Source organism: Tupaia chinensis, unplaced genomic scaffold (genome assembly GCF_000334495.1).
Source record: "Tupaia chinensis unplaced genomic scaffold, TupChi_1.0 Scaffold140534_1, whole genome shotgun sequence".
NCBI classification, from domain to species: domain Eukaryota; kingdom Metazoa; phylum Chordata; class Mammalia; order Scandentia; family Tupaiidae; genus Tupaia; species Tupaia belangeri.
This window is the reverse complement of record NW_006200409.1, coordinates 4,922-19,863: the sequence shown is the minus strand read 5'-3', so window position 1 is coordinate 19,863 and position 14,942 is coordinate 4,922. Positions and strand designations below refer to the sequence as shown.

The window sequence follows — 14,942 nt, the reverse complement described above, 5'->3', positions numbered from 1 at the left end:
AGGATTGGTTCTCAATAACTACAATTTAATTGTTTCACTTCAGGGAATAAAAACTTTACTGCTATAAATATTGGAAAATGATTAGCAAGAGTAATCCATAATTGAAAAATAGAATAATTTTATAGGCTTTTCTCAAAAGAATTTCTGGAGTCTCATCTTTTCTGCCTTAGTTTAGTTTCTTTTTTTTTTTCCTCAAAGATTCTTCCTGAGTATCCTGAACGCTGACAGCTTCTGCCTTTGAATAACACTGTTCCCTGCCTTTACTTCCTCGCCTCTACCGTCCTTGTAGAAGATCAGATATTTTAGGAAAAGTTCTCACAGGTTTTGGTTAGAATACCTAACGTTAAACATGTTTTGATAATTTTTAGCCAATGTCATGCACACAAAAACATCTGCATATGCGGGACACAAAGGCTTAGGATTTTTAGAAGTAGATGTTTGTCCAAGTATTAAAATCTATCAATAAGATTTTGTGCTGGCAAGTGGCAATAAAAGCCCATCACTTCTTGGATATGATCAAAGACTCAAAGACTAAGGAGTAAGCTATCTGCATTCCCAGTGGTGAACTCTGGCTGAATACTGCCATCGACTGGGTGTAGTTCTTTGTTTGGCTGAATCTCTTCAGCAATTATTAACCTCTCTAGTCATGCAAAATCAAAACTCCACTAGTATGTTCAAGTCTTTATAAGTAGAGTTAACTCTATAATCATTTAAAACTTCACATAAACATTGTAAAACACCAGGCAAAGACTGGTGCACACCCACTTCAGTGATTCTACACAGTGTAATGTTTGCACAAGGCACTGGAGAACAAGGTCTCAGAATAGATAATGATGCTATGTAACAAATCCTTAGCTCTTGAACTACCAAAGGTATTAAATTTCAAAAAAAAAAAATTACTTTTTTTTTGGAGAGGTTTTTGCTATAGGGTGTGTGCGCTCATCAGGAAGACAGAGAGACAGATAGAAAGCGAGAAATCACCCCACAAGGGGGATGGCCACACCACAATCCCTTCTCTTCCTTTCTCCTCTTGGGATCTTGGGCACACACACGCACACACATGCGCCCGACATGAGTTTAAGCCATTGGGTCCGGGACTCAAACCACCGTCAACTACATGGGAGTCCAGCAACATAGCCATTACGCCAATTGCTGGTCCCTAGATCTTATAGTTCTGAATTTGGACTCCTTTCCCTTTTCTAACTTAAATGCCCTGTCTTTAAATGATAAATAAGTTTAGCCCTATCCTGGCAGGAAATAACCAATGCAGATCTAGGAGGATTTTTGCTTAGTTCATTACTTAGGGAAAGTAATATATGAGGCTTTGGATAAAATATCATATTTTAAAGTTTTAAAAATTTATTTTCAAGAATTATTTTATTTAACTTTATTTTATTTTTATTTGACCAGATAGGGAGAGAGAGAGAGAACAAGCTGCCAGGGCCGGGACTGGAACCACGATCGGCCATGTGGGAGTCCAGCGCCTTTAACCACCATGCCACCTGCCAGCCCCATATTTTAAAGTTATTATTATTGTTATTATTAGCAAGGAATAAGATACCATTTAAAAAGAATACACTAGCACGCAGACATCATTGATGTTGCATATATCATAGTTATTTCATTCTGTCCCTTTAAGGAAGTCTTCTGATGGGGCCACTCTAAGTTGTTGGTCATCTTAACTACTGTGGTGACAAGCTACTAATTATTGGGTCGCATAGAAAAAAATACATCATGACTTTTTTGACAACCCAACATATTTATTTCTTGACCTTAATTTTTTGCTTTTTTCCTGGTTGACTAAGAAGCCAAATATATATTTTTTAATCTTTGGGAGATAATTCCCTTGCAGAACTTTTACTGTACTTATTAATGAATTCAACTACTTTGCCCTCACTTTCGTGACGAACTCTGACAAGTGACTAGAAACGGAAGTATACATTCCATGGTGGGAACCTGCTAGAACACAATCCTATTTTCTGGACTCCAATGGTGTTTTTTTTTTTTTTTTGAGAGGTTTTTGCTATAGGGCACGTGTGCTCGCCAGAGAGACAGAGACAGAGAGACAGAACGTGAGAAATCGCCCCCCCAGGGGGGATGACCATGCCGCTATCCCTCCTCCTCCATTCTCCTCTCAGGATCTTGGGCACACATACGCACACACATGTGCCCGGCATGAGTTTAAGCCGCCGGGTCCAGGACTCAAACTGCGGTTGACTACATGGGAGTCCAGTGCCATAGCCATTATGCTAACTGCTGGTCCCTGGACTCTAACGGTTTATAGTTAAGTGTCTATCTTGAGGGGGCCTTAAGACCAGTTGGCAGAATTTATAATTCTGTGACCAAGATTGCTGATTCTCCTCTAAAAGAACTACAATTTCCTCCAGCAAGCATCATATGTTAGTATCATAGTCACTCTCATCTATTGCAAAATAAGGAAGATTGATTTCAAAGAGACTTCACATATGTAGCCCTCTTGTTGACAAATAGAATATATACTTCACGGACACAGGATATAACGTCTAGCAGTATTTCAAAGGGGAAGGAAGAGAAAGTTGGCAGACACCACACAAAGTCCAAAATAAAACCAAAACTTTTTCTTTTTCTCCCCAGATCTCTAGGCATGAAGTCCAAATGGCCCAGCAACATATTAACAAATCTAGAATGAGACTGCAAAGAAGGTTGGAGAACAGGAATAAAAACACACCCCAAAATAAGAGGAACATCACAGAGAATGGATGGGGAAGCCTGTGAAGTGGAGACAAGTCTGACGTGCATCTTGGCTGTATACCATGCAGGCATCCCCAGCTCAGGGAATCCTGGGGGTCTGGGACACATGCAGCAGAAACAAGGACCAGGAAGTGGGTTAGGTAATGGGGGGCTGGGCTTCTGGCTGCTGGAGAGACTGCGTCTATGCACACCTGAGATGTGTACCCTATCCTGGGTTATACTTCACTTCCCACCTCACGTTCATTTAAAAAAACCTGCTGGGTCAGCAGATGGTATAGTGATTATGCAGCTGGACTCCCACGTATCTGCCCATGGTTCGAGTCTTGAACTTGGTGGCTTGTAACTTACGCTAGGCATGTGTGCAAACATGCCCAAAATCCTGGGAGGAGTATGAAAGGGGAGGGATTGCAGCGTGGCCATCCCCACTGGGGAGTGATTTCTCACTTTTCCTCTTACTGTTTCTGTCTCTCTTCAGTGAGCGTACATCATGCTCTAAAGCAAAACCTCTAAAAAAAGAAAAAAAAAAAGCCACCCCAAGAGCACAAGAAAAGCATCAAGATAAAAAGTAAACACGCAAATGAAGGGCCATAGAATACCCGGGACATGGCTCTGTTCTAGATACCTTGGCAATGTTTTTCAAATGGCCATACAGTTTCTCCCTTCTGACATTCCCAAGAGCTGGAGAGGCCATCCATGTTTTTCAAAATAACTAAGAAGCAATTTCTTAGAGAATCAGCATTTAGCTATTCAAATATCTGTATCAGGCTTCTAAACAATATCTTTCATGTACAAATTCCCCATGATTTATTTTTTTGGTTAGCAAAAAATCCATTTGTTTTCAAGATAAGCATATACTGTTATGTACATTATATTTTGTATCTTAAGTATATAGACTATTTCACATGAACTACAGTCACATATTCGGTATAAAGAGAAAGGGAGAGAGACTGTTGGATGTTTTCAATGATTAGTTGAAGGTCACACTAATTCCCCTTGGGCTAATGTTTTACCATTTAAACCACTAATATTTGTGTAAAAAACTACAAATTCTGGCTGAACACAGGGAAGGATGTATACCTGCATTAAAAAAACTAATTTGCCAGAGTGCGTATGTGTTCGCCAGAGCTGGGGAAGGGGAATGGTCTCGCTGCTATAGCTCCTCCTCCATTTTCTGCCTCTTTTCAGGATTTTGGGCATATACATACATGTGCTTGGTGTGTTTCTAAAGCTGTGGGGTCCAGGACTCAAACCGCACAGTTGGCCATGTGGGATCTAACTGCCTTAACCACCACACCATGGGCTAGCCCATGAAACTACATCTTTAATAAAGCACTATTAAGGTACTATGACTCTCATAATTATTTGATTGTTCTATTGAAAAGAAAAATATATTAATTTAAATTCTGTAATTTAAATGATTAGTTCTTTGTCTTAGTCTCAATAAGAATGTCATTTTCTGGTTACAAAAAGATGGAAAATAAAAGTTTCCTTTAGAGTTTCTTTTCACATATATTTATACTGAAACACATGCAGCTAACATGACCAAGCACGAGTAAGGAAGAGGCCTGAGTCTCGCCCAAGGACGGTCACTTCCTCGCTGTGAGTGCTCAGCCAGTGAACCAGGTCGTCAGCTGCTAGATCTCCTCACTGGGCCTGCATCACCTGGATGCTGTGACGAGCGAATGGAGTGATGCAGTCACGAGTCCTGTAGGAGACCACGCTGACCGCGGTGCACTACACACCTGGACACGTCACCTCCACACACCCTAATGACTGGGAGATGAGCCTCATCATTCCCAATTTATAGATGAGGCAAGTGGCTCTCAAAAGGAGAAGTGAACAACTCAAGATCATACGACTAGCAAGTGCAGAGATGACGTTCAAACCTGGGATTGCAGTGCCTGTGGGCTTTCCATCTCTCTACTTGGCCACTCACAGACACAAGGTATCTCTAGGCTTTGGTATTCCCAGATGTATTAATTGTCTAAACTTATAAACTTGGTATGAGGGGACTTCAAAAGTTTGTAGAAAAGTGGAATGAAGATGTAAGTTTATTTTGGTACAAAAGTTTTTGAAATCCATGCATAGTTTTTTTTATGAGACAAATATTCCAGGAAATTTTGATGCCCCTCCCCCTATATAACTTTGTAGGACCCAGGACACTTTTCTTTCTACAAAAATATCTCTTTGAAAGAGGAAACATATAATAATCAAATAAGATAGATTACTTTTTTAAGGAATGAAAAATGCATTTTCTCTTGAAGTGAGAAATAAACAAAACCTTAATTTGGCCAAGGGTTGCCATATTAAAGTCTCTTTAAAATACACAGTTGAGGGACCAGCAGTTAGTGTAATGGCAATGTCACTGGACTCCTATGTAGTTGACCGTGGTTCACATCCCAGACCTGGTGGGTTAAAACTCACAACGGGCGCATGTGTATGTGTGCCCAAGATCCCGAGAGGAGAATGGAGGAGAAGGGATTGCGGTGTGGCCATCCCCCCTGGGGGGGATTTCTCGCTTTCTGTGTCTCTGTCTAGCTCCGTCTGTCTAGGGAGTGCACGTGCCCTACAGAAAAAAACCTCTTCAAAAAAAAAAAGAAAAAATACACAGTTTACCTTTTTCTCCCAAAAATTCCTTTCTAGTTTACAAATATTCTCTAAAATATCTTAACTTTTAGATGATAAAAATTCTCCTTAAATATAATTAGCACTAATCATTTAAAATAATCTGTCAAGCATTTTAGAAAGTGCCCTGCCTTAACAAAACAGGTACGAATAGCACATGGTGTGCATCTTCAATGGACACACAGCAATATTATCTCAAGGCATACCAAACACCGGAATGGCAACTTCATAAGACAACTGCATGCTGGCAAGTGTAGTATGTCTACGTCTTACGACTGAGTTGCTCAAAAATCCAAATAAGCAAAAAGAAAAAAAGCCTGGGTAGACGGGCCATACAAGTTTGGTAAACTAGCACAGTAGCCTCCTCACTTGACGCGTCAGTGAAGCGAGCACTGGAACACAGGGTGAGAATCCTTGAGGACTGTTTTAAGACCCTCGATAACATCTGTGCTCGCTTCCTCCTTCCTCCTCCAGCTATTTTTGTTGGTTAATTTGGTTCAAATCAAGACTACGGAAAAAGTTAGCACCCCTCTGGGAGCTCATATTTATTTCAAATTATGGCTGTTTCATAACCTCTTCAGGGCTCTTGTCTCCCCAAAGACATGGAGCGCCCCAGCTGAGGTCTGCCACGGTAGCAAGATTGACAGGATAACAGCAGGAGAGCCACGGAGCGGAGCGGGGGGAGCAGGCACAGAAAACAGAAAGCCAAGCTTTCCTTCTTCATCATGAGGAGATGAGGACAGATCGAAAGGAGACTACTCTGAGAGTTGGGTCAAAAAGAAATTTCAGTTACATTCCCATAGCCCTTTTTATGCTGCCCAAACATATTCACATATTAAATGACTTCTCACCGTTTAGAAATTTGTTACTAAATACAGTTGGGTTCTGCTGAGACCTACTGCATATCAAACCCAGGAAAACACTCTGATTATATATTACATTTTGCTTTTGACACGAAACAAAAACAAAATAGTAATATATAGTTATCTAAGTGGTAGAAACATCTTGGTCTGAAATATACTTCCTGTTTCTTCATCTAGAGCCCTTAGAAATGACATACTTCTCCTAAGGAGAGACGCTATGCCAGTTCTAAGACAGCCACGGGGCTTGGTCATGACACACGCAGGCATGCTGAGAGGTCAAAAGCTCGCGCTAGTTCTTGGAGATACACCTTATTAGCTTCCCCAAGGTGCTAATAAATCTCCACTATGCAGGGTGCTGCCTAGGAAAGCCTGCCTCCTTACCTTTGATATGGGGAATGAAGTGGTGTCTGAAGGGGGGGTTGGGGCGGGAGTCGCTGTGGGTGGAGCTGAGGCTGCTGGTGCGCAGGTAGGACACCCTCTGCGCACCAGGAGACAAGAGCTCTGTGCGGCAAGGAGCCGGGGGCAGGGCAAGGCGGAGACAGAAAAGAAGAACAGAAATTAACACAGGAGCAGGGAAAGCGGCATTGTTCCAAAGGGGGGAAACAATAACGAACATTCATCAGGAGTCTGAAAAAGGAGGAAGGAAAAAGGGTTAAGGATGCACCTGCTAAGAGTTAGGCAACGTGGGGAGATGTTACAAATAGGTTCAGGCGGTACAGTCAGTCTCTGAGAATAAATGGCTTTGGTGAGACGGAATGGTCACCAGGACGTCCCGTCAGGAGGATGCCCGCTATTGTTAAACCAGTACCGGGCACGTCATTTAACAATAGCTGTTTTAAAAAGCACCTGACAAAACAGAACACTCTGAAACACATGTTTAAAAGAGAGACAATTATTTCAAGAAATTTGAAAAGTTGTATATATGTGCAGGATCAGATTCTTTTTTTCAGCTCCAAACATATCCCACCGGAAGTTTCCCTTTACTTCGCCTGCGCAGAAGGGAAACCTATCTGGAATCCTGAGTTACTTAGGATCCTGAAATTGCACCACAGCAGCACAGGGGACTAGGAACTCGGCTGCCTCGGAGGAAGGAAGGACCATTCAAGCTAAAGCCAGTCATCAGGCACTGGAGTTGTCATCTGGCATCTAAAACAAGGGTTTCTGTTTGGATCTCAGGTCTTCCAGCACAATACCACTAGTTTTGCTTTGGAAGGGTATACCTCAAAAGATCATTGTAAAGCCTAACAATTGGCCTCACATAGCTACGTAATATATTGAGAAAGGAGGAGAATGGGAGAGTTCTAAAACCTATGGGCAGACCAACGTGGGAGCAGATAGACACTTCTTAGGGCTCTAAGGTCACGTGTTACTAGGGAAACAGGGTTTCCATCTGACCACTCCCTCACCATTCAGGGGCCTCTGGAACAACAATGCTATAACTCCATGCCACTTTGACAATGACACAGCTATGCAGGGTGGTGACATCAAGCATTTCTTATCACCCAGACCAAGGTTTAAATCGAGACCCACGTCTGGGCATGAGCAAAATGAACATAGTTGCACATTAAAAAAATAACAAAAACAATAAGGAAAAGAAAAGGAAAATTTGTGAAGATTTTAATTTACTATCATTCAGTAAATACTGAGTAAATACTTATAAGCCTGGAAAAAAATTACACGTTACTGATGGATCGAATAGTTTCAATCTTCTGTACATGTTAAATCCATGACTTTAAAAGAATATGGCCTTTTTATATTCTGTTACTTTCTCTTGGTTTTATTTCCTGTATATTTTATAAAATAAGTTAGCATTTGAATGGGGGATTGCTCATCAACTCTTTGTCCGGAAGCAAAAAGCTTAAAATGAAGTCTTCATAGACAAACATCATCACCACTGAGTCTGTTACATGACCAAAATTTTCCTGTGAGTTTGCTTTTCAGGAAATTTTGAATCTGAGCTGGGATCTCCATTCCTCTGCTTCTACACACATAAAATGCCCACTGGTAGCCATAGGGAGAATGTTCTCTGCAGGTAAAGGCCACTCTGGTCTGTTACTATGCGATACCCTCTATCACCGCATGTCTCTGATGTTCTGTGTTTTCCAAGTCTGATTCAAAACCTTACTTGGGTTTGGAAGGGATCTCCGAAGTTATCTAGTACAACCCTGAGCCCTCTTCCTAGAAGGTGCTTAACCAAGCATGCTTAGTCACACCATGTGCCCAGATAAGGGGGACCTGGATCTCAATGGCTACTACTGGAGTCAGATGATGCTGCTATGCCCACAAAACGCACACAATATTTTCTTTGGGAGATCTTCATTTTAAGTCTCAAAGTGAGGAGATTTTTGTCAAATCTAAAAATAAATAGCTCCTTTGCTTCCGGTATGTCACTGGCAAGATGCAATTATTTAATAAACCGTAATGAACATAGCTGTACATGATTACAATGTTTCAAGGAAAGATAAGACATCAAATAGAGTTGGATTCCAGTTTTCATTTTTGCTCTGGGAGAATGGTAGAAAGATTTAGATCCAGAGTGGGAAGAAAAATCATACAGTCATATAGCCTTGCCATACAATGAACGCCAGGAGTAGACACCCTTACCAGGTCTGTGGAAATGCTGGGGAGAGCGAGACGTGGTTGGAGTGTAACTGTGGCGGCTGTACACAGGGGAGTTGATGGAGCCCTGGCTAGTGGACCGGTGGATCATCCGGTCCCGAATGTCCTGGTACCCCTGGAAACAAACATGGAAATGTGTAAGCAAAAACCACACTCACATTATCATCCTGCTTAAGCAGAACCAAGTTCCACAAATGGAGGAACTATCCAGTCTACTTGTTCATGTATTTTTTTAGGCCATAGTCCATAAATATGTATGCAAATGCACATTCTGTGGCTAATGTGTTTTGTTCAAATCCTACAGAACTTGTATTCATTAAAATTTTAAGATGCAAAATTAGAAACTTCAGGGATGACCCTCCAGCTTTGCAACTAAAGGAGCCAGATCCCACAATGTTTAATCAGGGTTCAAATCCTGGCCCTGGTGGCTTGAAAAAAAAAAAAAAGCCAGGTACATGTGGGTACATGCATCAAATCCCAACAGAGTGGAGAAATGGAGAAGGGACTGCAGGGTGACCACACTCTCATGGGGTCGGGGGGAGATGCTTTATCTCCCCCTCTCTCCCTCTCTGTTTCTATCTGGAGAAAGCACAAGCCCTCTGGCAGTGGAAAACAATTTATAAACTCTAGAAGTGATAGAGCTCTAGGAAAAGAGGTCATAATTCCTATGCCTGCATTCTCGCAGTGCTGTTTTTCAGTTTCACAAAGTGTGTCCACAGACACACGTGGGTTCTGAGATCCACATAAGAGGAAGGAAGGCAACCACATGGTATTACCATCTTTCCCCACTAAGGTAGAACCAAGACTCCAAGCAGGAGTGTAGCCAATACAGGCAGATTCTGCTTCACATCTAGCCTCCCCTTGCTGTGATCACCAGCTTGAAATGTTTGCTGCATTTATCTGGTGACATTTCAGCTGGTTCTCCCGGAGAACAGATCGATAGTTGCCTTAAAACAGTAATTCTTCTCACCTTGGAACACACAATCCAAGGAAATCATTTAAAATGCTCTTCCAAAGGGGTAATATATTAAAATATTTTAATAATACCATTGTTAATAAAGGCAGAGTATTACATGCTCAAAAAATTGGGGGATAATTAAGAATAATGACCTATCAGTTCAACGGAATATAAAGCACCACTAATACATCCCCTATGTTCAAACCTAGAAAAAAGAACATATGACGTAATAAGCACAAAAAGCCATACGCACGCAAACGCAAAATAACTGTCAAGAAAATTGGACGAATACAAAAAAATATTTTGAATTTTTGGATTTTCTCATCCTATGAAGATTTTACTAACACAATAAAAATGAAATATTTGAAAGCATGCATGAATAATGACTCAATTAAAACCTCAATATCACAGCGTTGTGTAATTTGAGAGCAAAGAGCAAGGAAATTTTGGCTTGATCCTAGTTGACTATAAAGATAAATTAAGGGGCCAGCAGGTAATGTGGTGGTTAAGGTACTGGACTCCCACATGGCCCACCATGTTTTGAATTCTGGACCTGGCAGCTTGCTTTCTCACTTTCCCCCTCTCTCTGTGGTGAATGCATGTGCCCTATAGCAAATTAATAATAATGATGATGATGAATAAACTTTAAAAAACTAATTAATTAAATAAAGGCAAAAATAAAAGAAAAAGTCTCCAGATAAAGTGTGTCATCATTACAAGTGGTCAAGAATAGAGCTTAATTCTTCAGAACGTCAGTGGTAAATGATCAGAATACTAATACAAAGAAATGATTCATAGCATTCAAGCACAAACCATGAAAAGACTATGGAGTTTTTACTATCTCAAACTATACAGGCCCCCTAAAATCACTTCAATTATATAAAAAAGATCTCAAAAGGAGGGAAAAATGGAGGCAAAGGGATTGCTGTGTGACCACCCCCATGGCAGGTGTTTTCTCACTCTCTCTTTCTCCCTCTCTGTTTCTTCCTGGCAAGCATACATGACCTTTGGTAAATTATAAAAAATAAAGATATAATGGTTCCAAATGGTACTTACTTCTGCTGATGGAGTAGGAGACAAAGTCCTTGGAGACTAGAAAAATAAAAAAGAATGTAGCGTCACTATGTTAACTCTTTACTTGTTTTAACTAGACTTGCTTATCACAGTCAGTGGGCCACAATCCCAAACACACGTGCCGACGCCTTTAGGAGGTCTGTGACGGAGCTCAGACAAGTAATCTCTGACAGCGCTCCTGGAGATGCGAGTGCACATCTCTACCCAAGAACTATGGTTTTAATAAATACGGTGCGATGCTTTCAGTGACGAAGCCAGACATACCGGAACTACTTCCCCCTATATATTCAAACTATGCTCATTTTCCTATTATGATGTATAGCGTCTACTGAAATAGAATTTTGCCATCATGGTTGTTGCCTAAACGACAACCACACTAATCACTGAAAATAGTTCAATAGGACGTGATGACCACGCATGTGGCATCCGGCCTGGTCACCTCGTTGACCTCTGGCTTCCGTCCTGCAGGTACACGGGCTCCTTGGGGGCCATCGGAGGTCAAGCCCTCTCTGCCCTCAGGACATTTGCAAGGGCTGTCTCCTCCACCAGTGCTTTTCACCCAGATACCTGCAGGGCTCACTCCCCATTCCAGAGAGGTCTCTGCTCAGATGCATTGCACATGGCTCCCCCATGACCCTCCTGCTTACAGGAGCAACCCAGCCGCTGGCACATTCTCCTCACTCTGCTTCATTTTCCCTCACAGCGTTACTGCCCTGAAGAATTACATCACATCTGTTTGGTGTCTTCCACATGGCACTGCAAGCTCCTTCGGGGTGGGGGGAGGGGCTCCGTGTTTACAACTATGTACTCCCAGGGACTAGAGGAGCTTTTAGCACATATTTGGTATGTAATAAATATCTTCTGAATGAATGAGTGAAATGCTTGCAATTAACATACAAGCACAGCATTCCAGAGAGCAGACAGGGGGGGAGGGGGGGAATTTTTCAGTTTAAGAATTTGCCCTTTTCCTTTTATTTACGGTAAGTTAGTGGCCTCTTGCATTCTGGACTTTCCCAGTCCCGATGGTCTGGGCTCAAGGTCTGGCCTGTAGCTGCAGCCTGGCACTAGGGCATCTTAGCAGGTGATGATAGGCTCCTTGAGGGCAGGAACCAGGTGTTCTAGAGACACAAATGGCTGTACTGAATCAAGCTTACTCCTCCAGTTTTTTTTTTTTTTTTTTTTGAGAGAGATTTTCACTGTAGGGCGCGTGCGCTCGCCAGACAGACAGAGAGAGACATAGAGACAGAAAGCGAGAAATTACCCCCCAGGGGGGATGGTCACGCCGCAATCCCTTCTCCTCCATTCTCCTCTCGGGATCTTGGGCACGCACGCACACGCGCCCGGCGTGAGTTTTAAGCCACCGGGTCCGGGACACGAACCGCAGTCGACTACGTGGGAATCCAGTGACATAGCCATTACGCTAACTGCTGGTTCCCACTCCTCCAGTTTTCATAAAATGGTAATGTATTGAGTCTATAAAGGAAGGGTTAACACAGGCCTGGACACTGGCATGACAGTGGAGTGTGGTGCTCTGCAGGGCTGACCCACATGTGAGGGGTCCGGCAGATCTCCCCGAATGCGTCGGGTACACACGCTAGCTGGGGATGGAGGTGGACTGGGACTCTGTTGGAGGCGCAGATGTTCTCTGTTACCACCTCTTTGTCTCATGGAAGAGATAAATAACTGAGCTTAAAAAGAGAAGTGTTAATAACTCATGGAGGAAGTAACAGAGTAATGTGTAAAGCTTTCTCAGTTGCATGATCTACGTGTTGGGGAAGAGTTCATTAATAAATCTGACTTCTAATCCAAGGGTTCATCCCCCACACAGAACCAGAGGTCATCATTCTGGGTTTTGAAAGTAGCAGCACTGTTTACGAGAGCAGCTGGCACTTTTGCTGAGCACTTATTACGTGCCAATCTGATTCTAATCTAAATACCTATATGATTCTTACGGAAAAGCCCACAAGTACGTATCATCATTATCTATCTTGAGTGCCAAGATAAGGAGACTGAAGTAAGTAATTCCCTCAAAGTAAACGTCAGAATCTGGTTTCAAACTCAGAAATTTTCATTATGAAACTCCAACTCATGAGTGCTTGATGTTTTACTACCCCAAATGGAGCTGCTGAGAAGCACACACAAATACATACACACATACGTGCACACACAGACACCCTACACCCACAATGACAAAAAATTCTTGTATGATTTGAACTCCAGTAAATTTGCGCTCACTTTTCCTAACACTAGCCCCTATCTACTTTGTCCAGAAATCTCCTCTTGCCCTTTGTGCTCTAATGAAACTCTCTGGGGTTTACTATCAGCAGAACCAGCCAAGCCCATTAACCTCCAACTGGAGAGTTGATGCAGCTGCAGCTACAGCTAAACAACCACTAGGTGGCACTACATGAAAATAATATTACTTCCAAGGGATGGTTTCCATGTAGAGCTATGTTCTGTAATAAAACTCAGATTCAAAAATGAATGAATGAATAAATAAATGAGACAATATGTAATTATAAATAAATAAAAGTATGGCAATGTGTGTGTATATATATATATATAGATAGATAGATAGATATATAAATTGAGAACAAATCAAACAGCTTTCCCACATTTTCATAACTTTTCTTCACATAGGACTTCCAAGCACTGTGTGAAGGTGTGACTAAACCTTGCTTGAACAGTTAATCTGAGTCAATTGCTTAGGTAACATCTGAGTGAACTTGAATCAGTCTACAGATGATTCCAGTTTAAAAAAATAAGTCTAGGGGAAACAGACCAAAACCCGTGAGACATGAGTAGGAGATCCAGGAAACCTTCAAACCAAGGATGGGATGCGGAAGCGAGGACGCTAAGGGGCTGAGAGACTGGCACAGCAGTGGGATAGATCTACTGGCTGAGAATTAATAAGCCTGAAGAGGGTCTGGCCCATAGTGCAATGGTTAAGCCCTGCTTTATAGGAGCCAGATCCCCACATGGCCAACTACAGTTCAGTCTTGGGCCCAGGAGACTGCAAAATATGCCAACACGTGCACATGTGTGCATGCGTGTCCAGGATCTTGATGGGATACAGAAATGGAGGAAACAGGATTATGGTGTGACTACCCCCCATGGGGGGGGAGATTCCTGCAGTCGAATGCTCTACTACGGAACAGTATCTCCACTGGGGTGCTTCTCATTCTCTCTCTCCCTCTCTGGTGAATGCACATGCCCTTTGGCAATATAAAATATAGATAGGCTCAAAGGGACAGGTAACAATAGTAGCAGCTGCCATTTGCAGCATATTTTCTATGAATCTGGCCTTCGGCTCATTGCTTTACATCGATTAGTTTACTGAATCCTGACTCACACACTGTGAGGTAGATTTGATTATCTTATCTGTTCTCCAGATGAGGAAACTACTGGGATGGTGGGAAAGTCATCGCATAGAAAAACATTTCATGGCTTTCCCAATGACCTAATAGGATCAGATCGGCTGTCTGAAGGTCAAAGTCAGACAACCAGTAAATGGTGATCCCTGTTGAGACCCAGGTGAGTTGGTTGCAGAACTTTGGCTCATAACTGTACTACACAACCGCCCCACTATCTCTTCTTTTCTGGCACATTCTAGCTCAAGATGCTGAAATCTATAGCTACCAAAATTTAGAGATTGTGATCTTTCTTTTTATAAGTCCATGAATATGGGCTTGCAGGTGGCATGGTGGTTAAAGGCGCTGGACTCCTATGTGGCCGACTGTGTTTCAAGTCCTAGACCTGGTGGCTTGCTTTACCACTTTCCCTCTCTCTCTCTCTCTCTCTCTGACCAAAACTGAAAACTAATAATAATAATAAATAAAGTTAAATGAAATAATTAAAAAAAATAAGTCCATGAATATGACGGTACTTCAAAAAGTGAGTGGAAAATGGAATAAGTACAAGTTTATTTTGGTGCAAAAAGATGGAAATCTGTGTGTATTTTTATACAATACACATTTTACATGATTTTTTTTTTTTGAAGACCCTGTGTAAACTTAAAGTTGACCTCAAGTCCAACACCTGCAGAAGACCCTCCCTCCCTCATTTTATCTGTC

General features: G+C 41.9%; 1 protein-coding gene across 6 annotated transcripts in view; it reads right to left on the bottom strand.

The window, feature by feature from the left end:
• Window positions 1-14,942, bottom strand: part of ABLIM1 (actin binding LIM protein 1) — a gene marked incomplete at its 5' end in the record, with an annotated part of 38,902 nt that overhangs the window by 21,160 nt on the left and 2,800 nt on the right. For 5 of the 6 annotated variants that reach the window (XM_027766065.1, XM_027766069.1, XM_027766067.1 and 2 more), the window contains 2 exon segments: window positions 8,823-8,952; window positions 10,852-10,887. In XM_027766065.1, coding sequence (XP_027621866.1) covers window positions 8,823-8,952; window positions 10,852-10,887 — 166 coding nt within the window. 6 annotated transcript variants of the gene reach the window in all.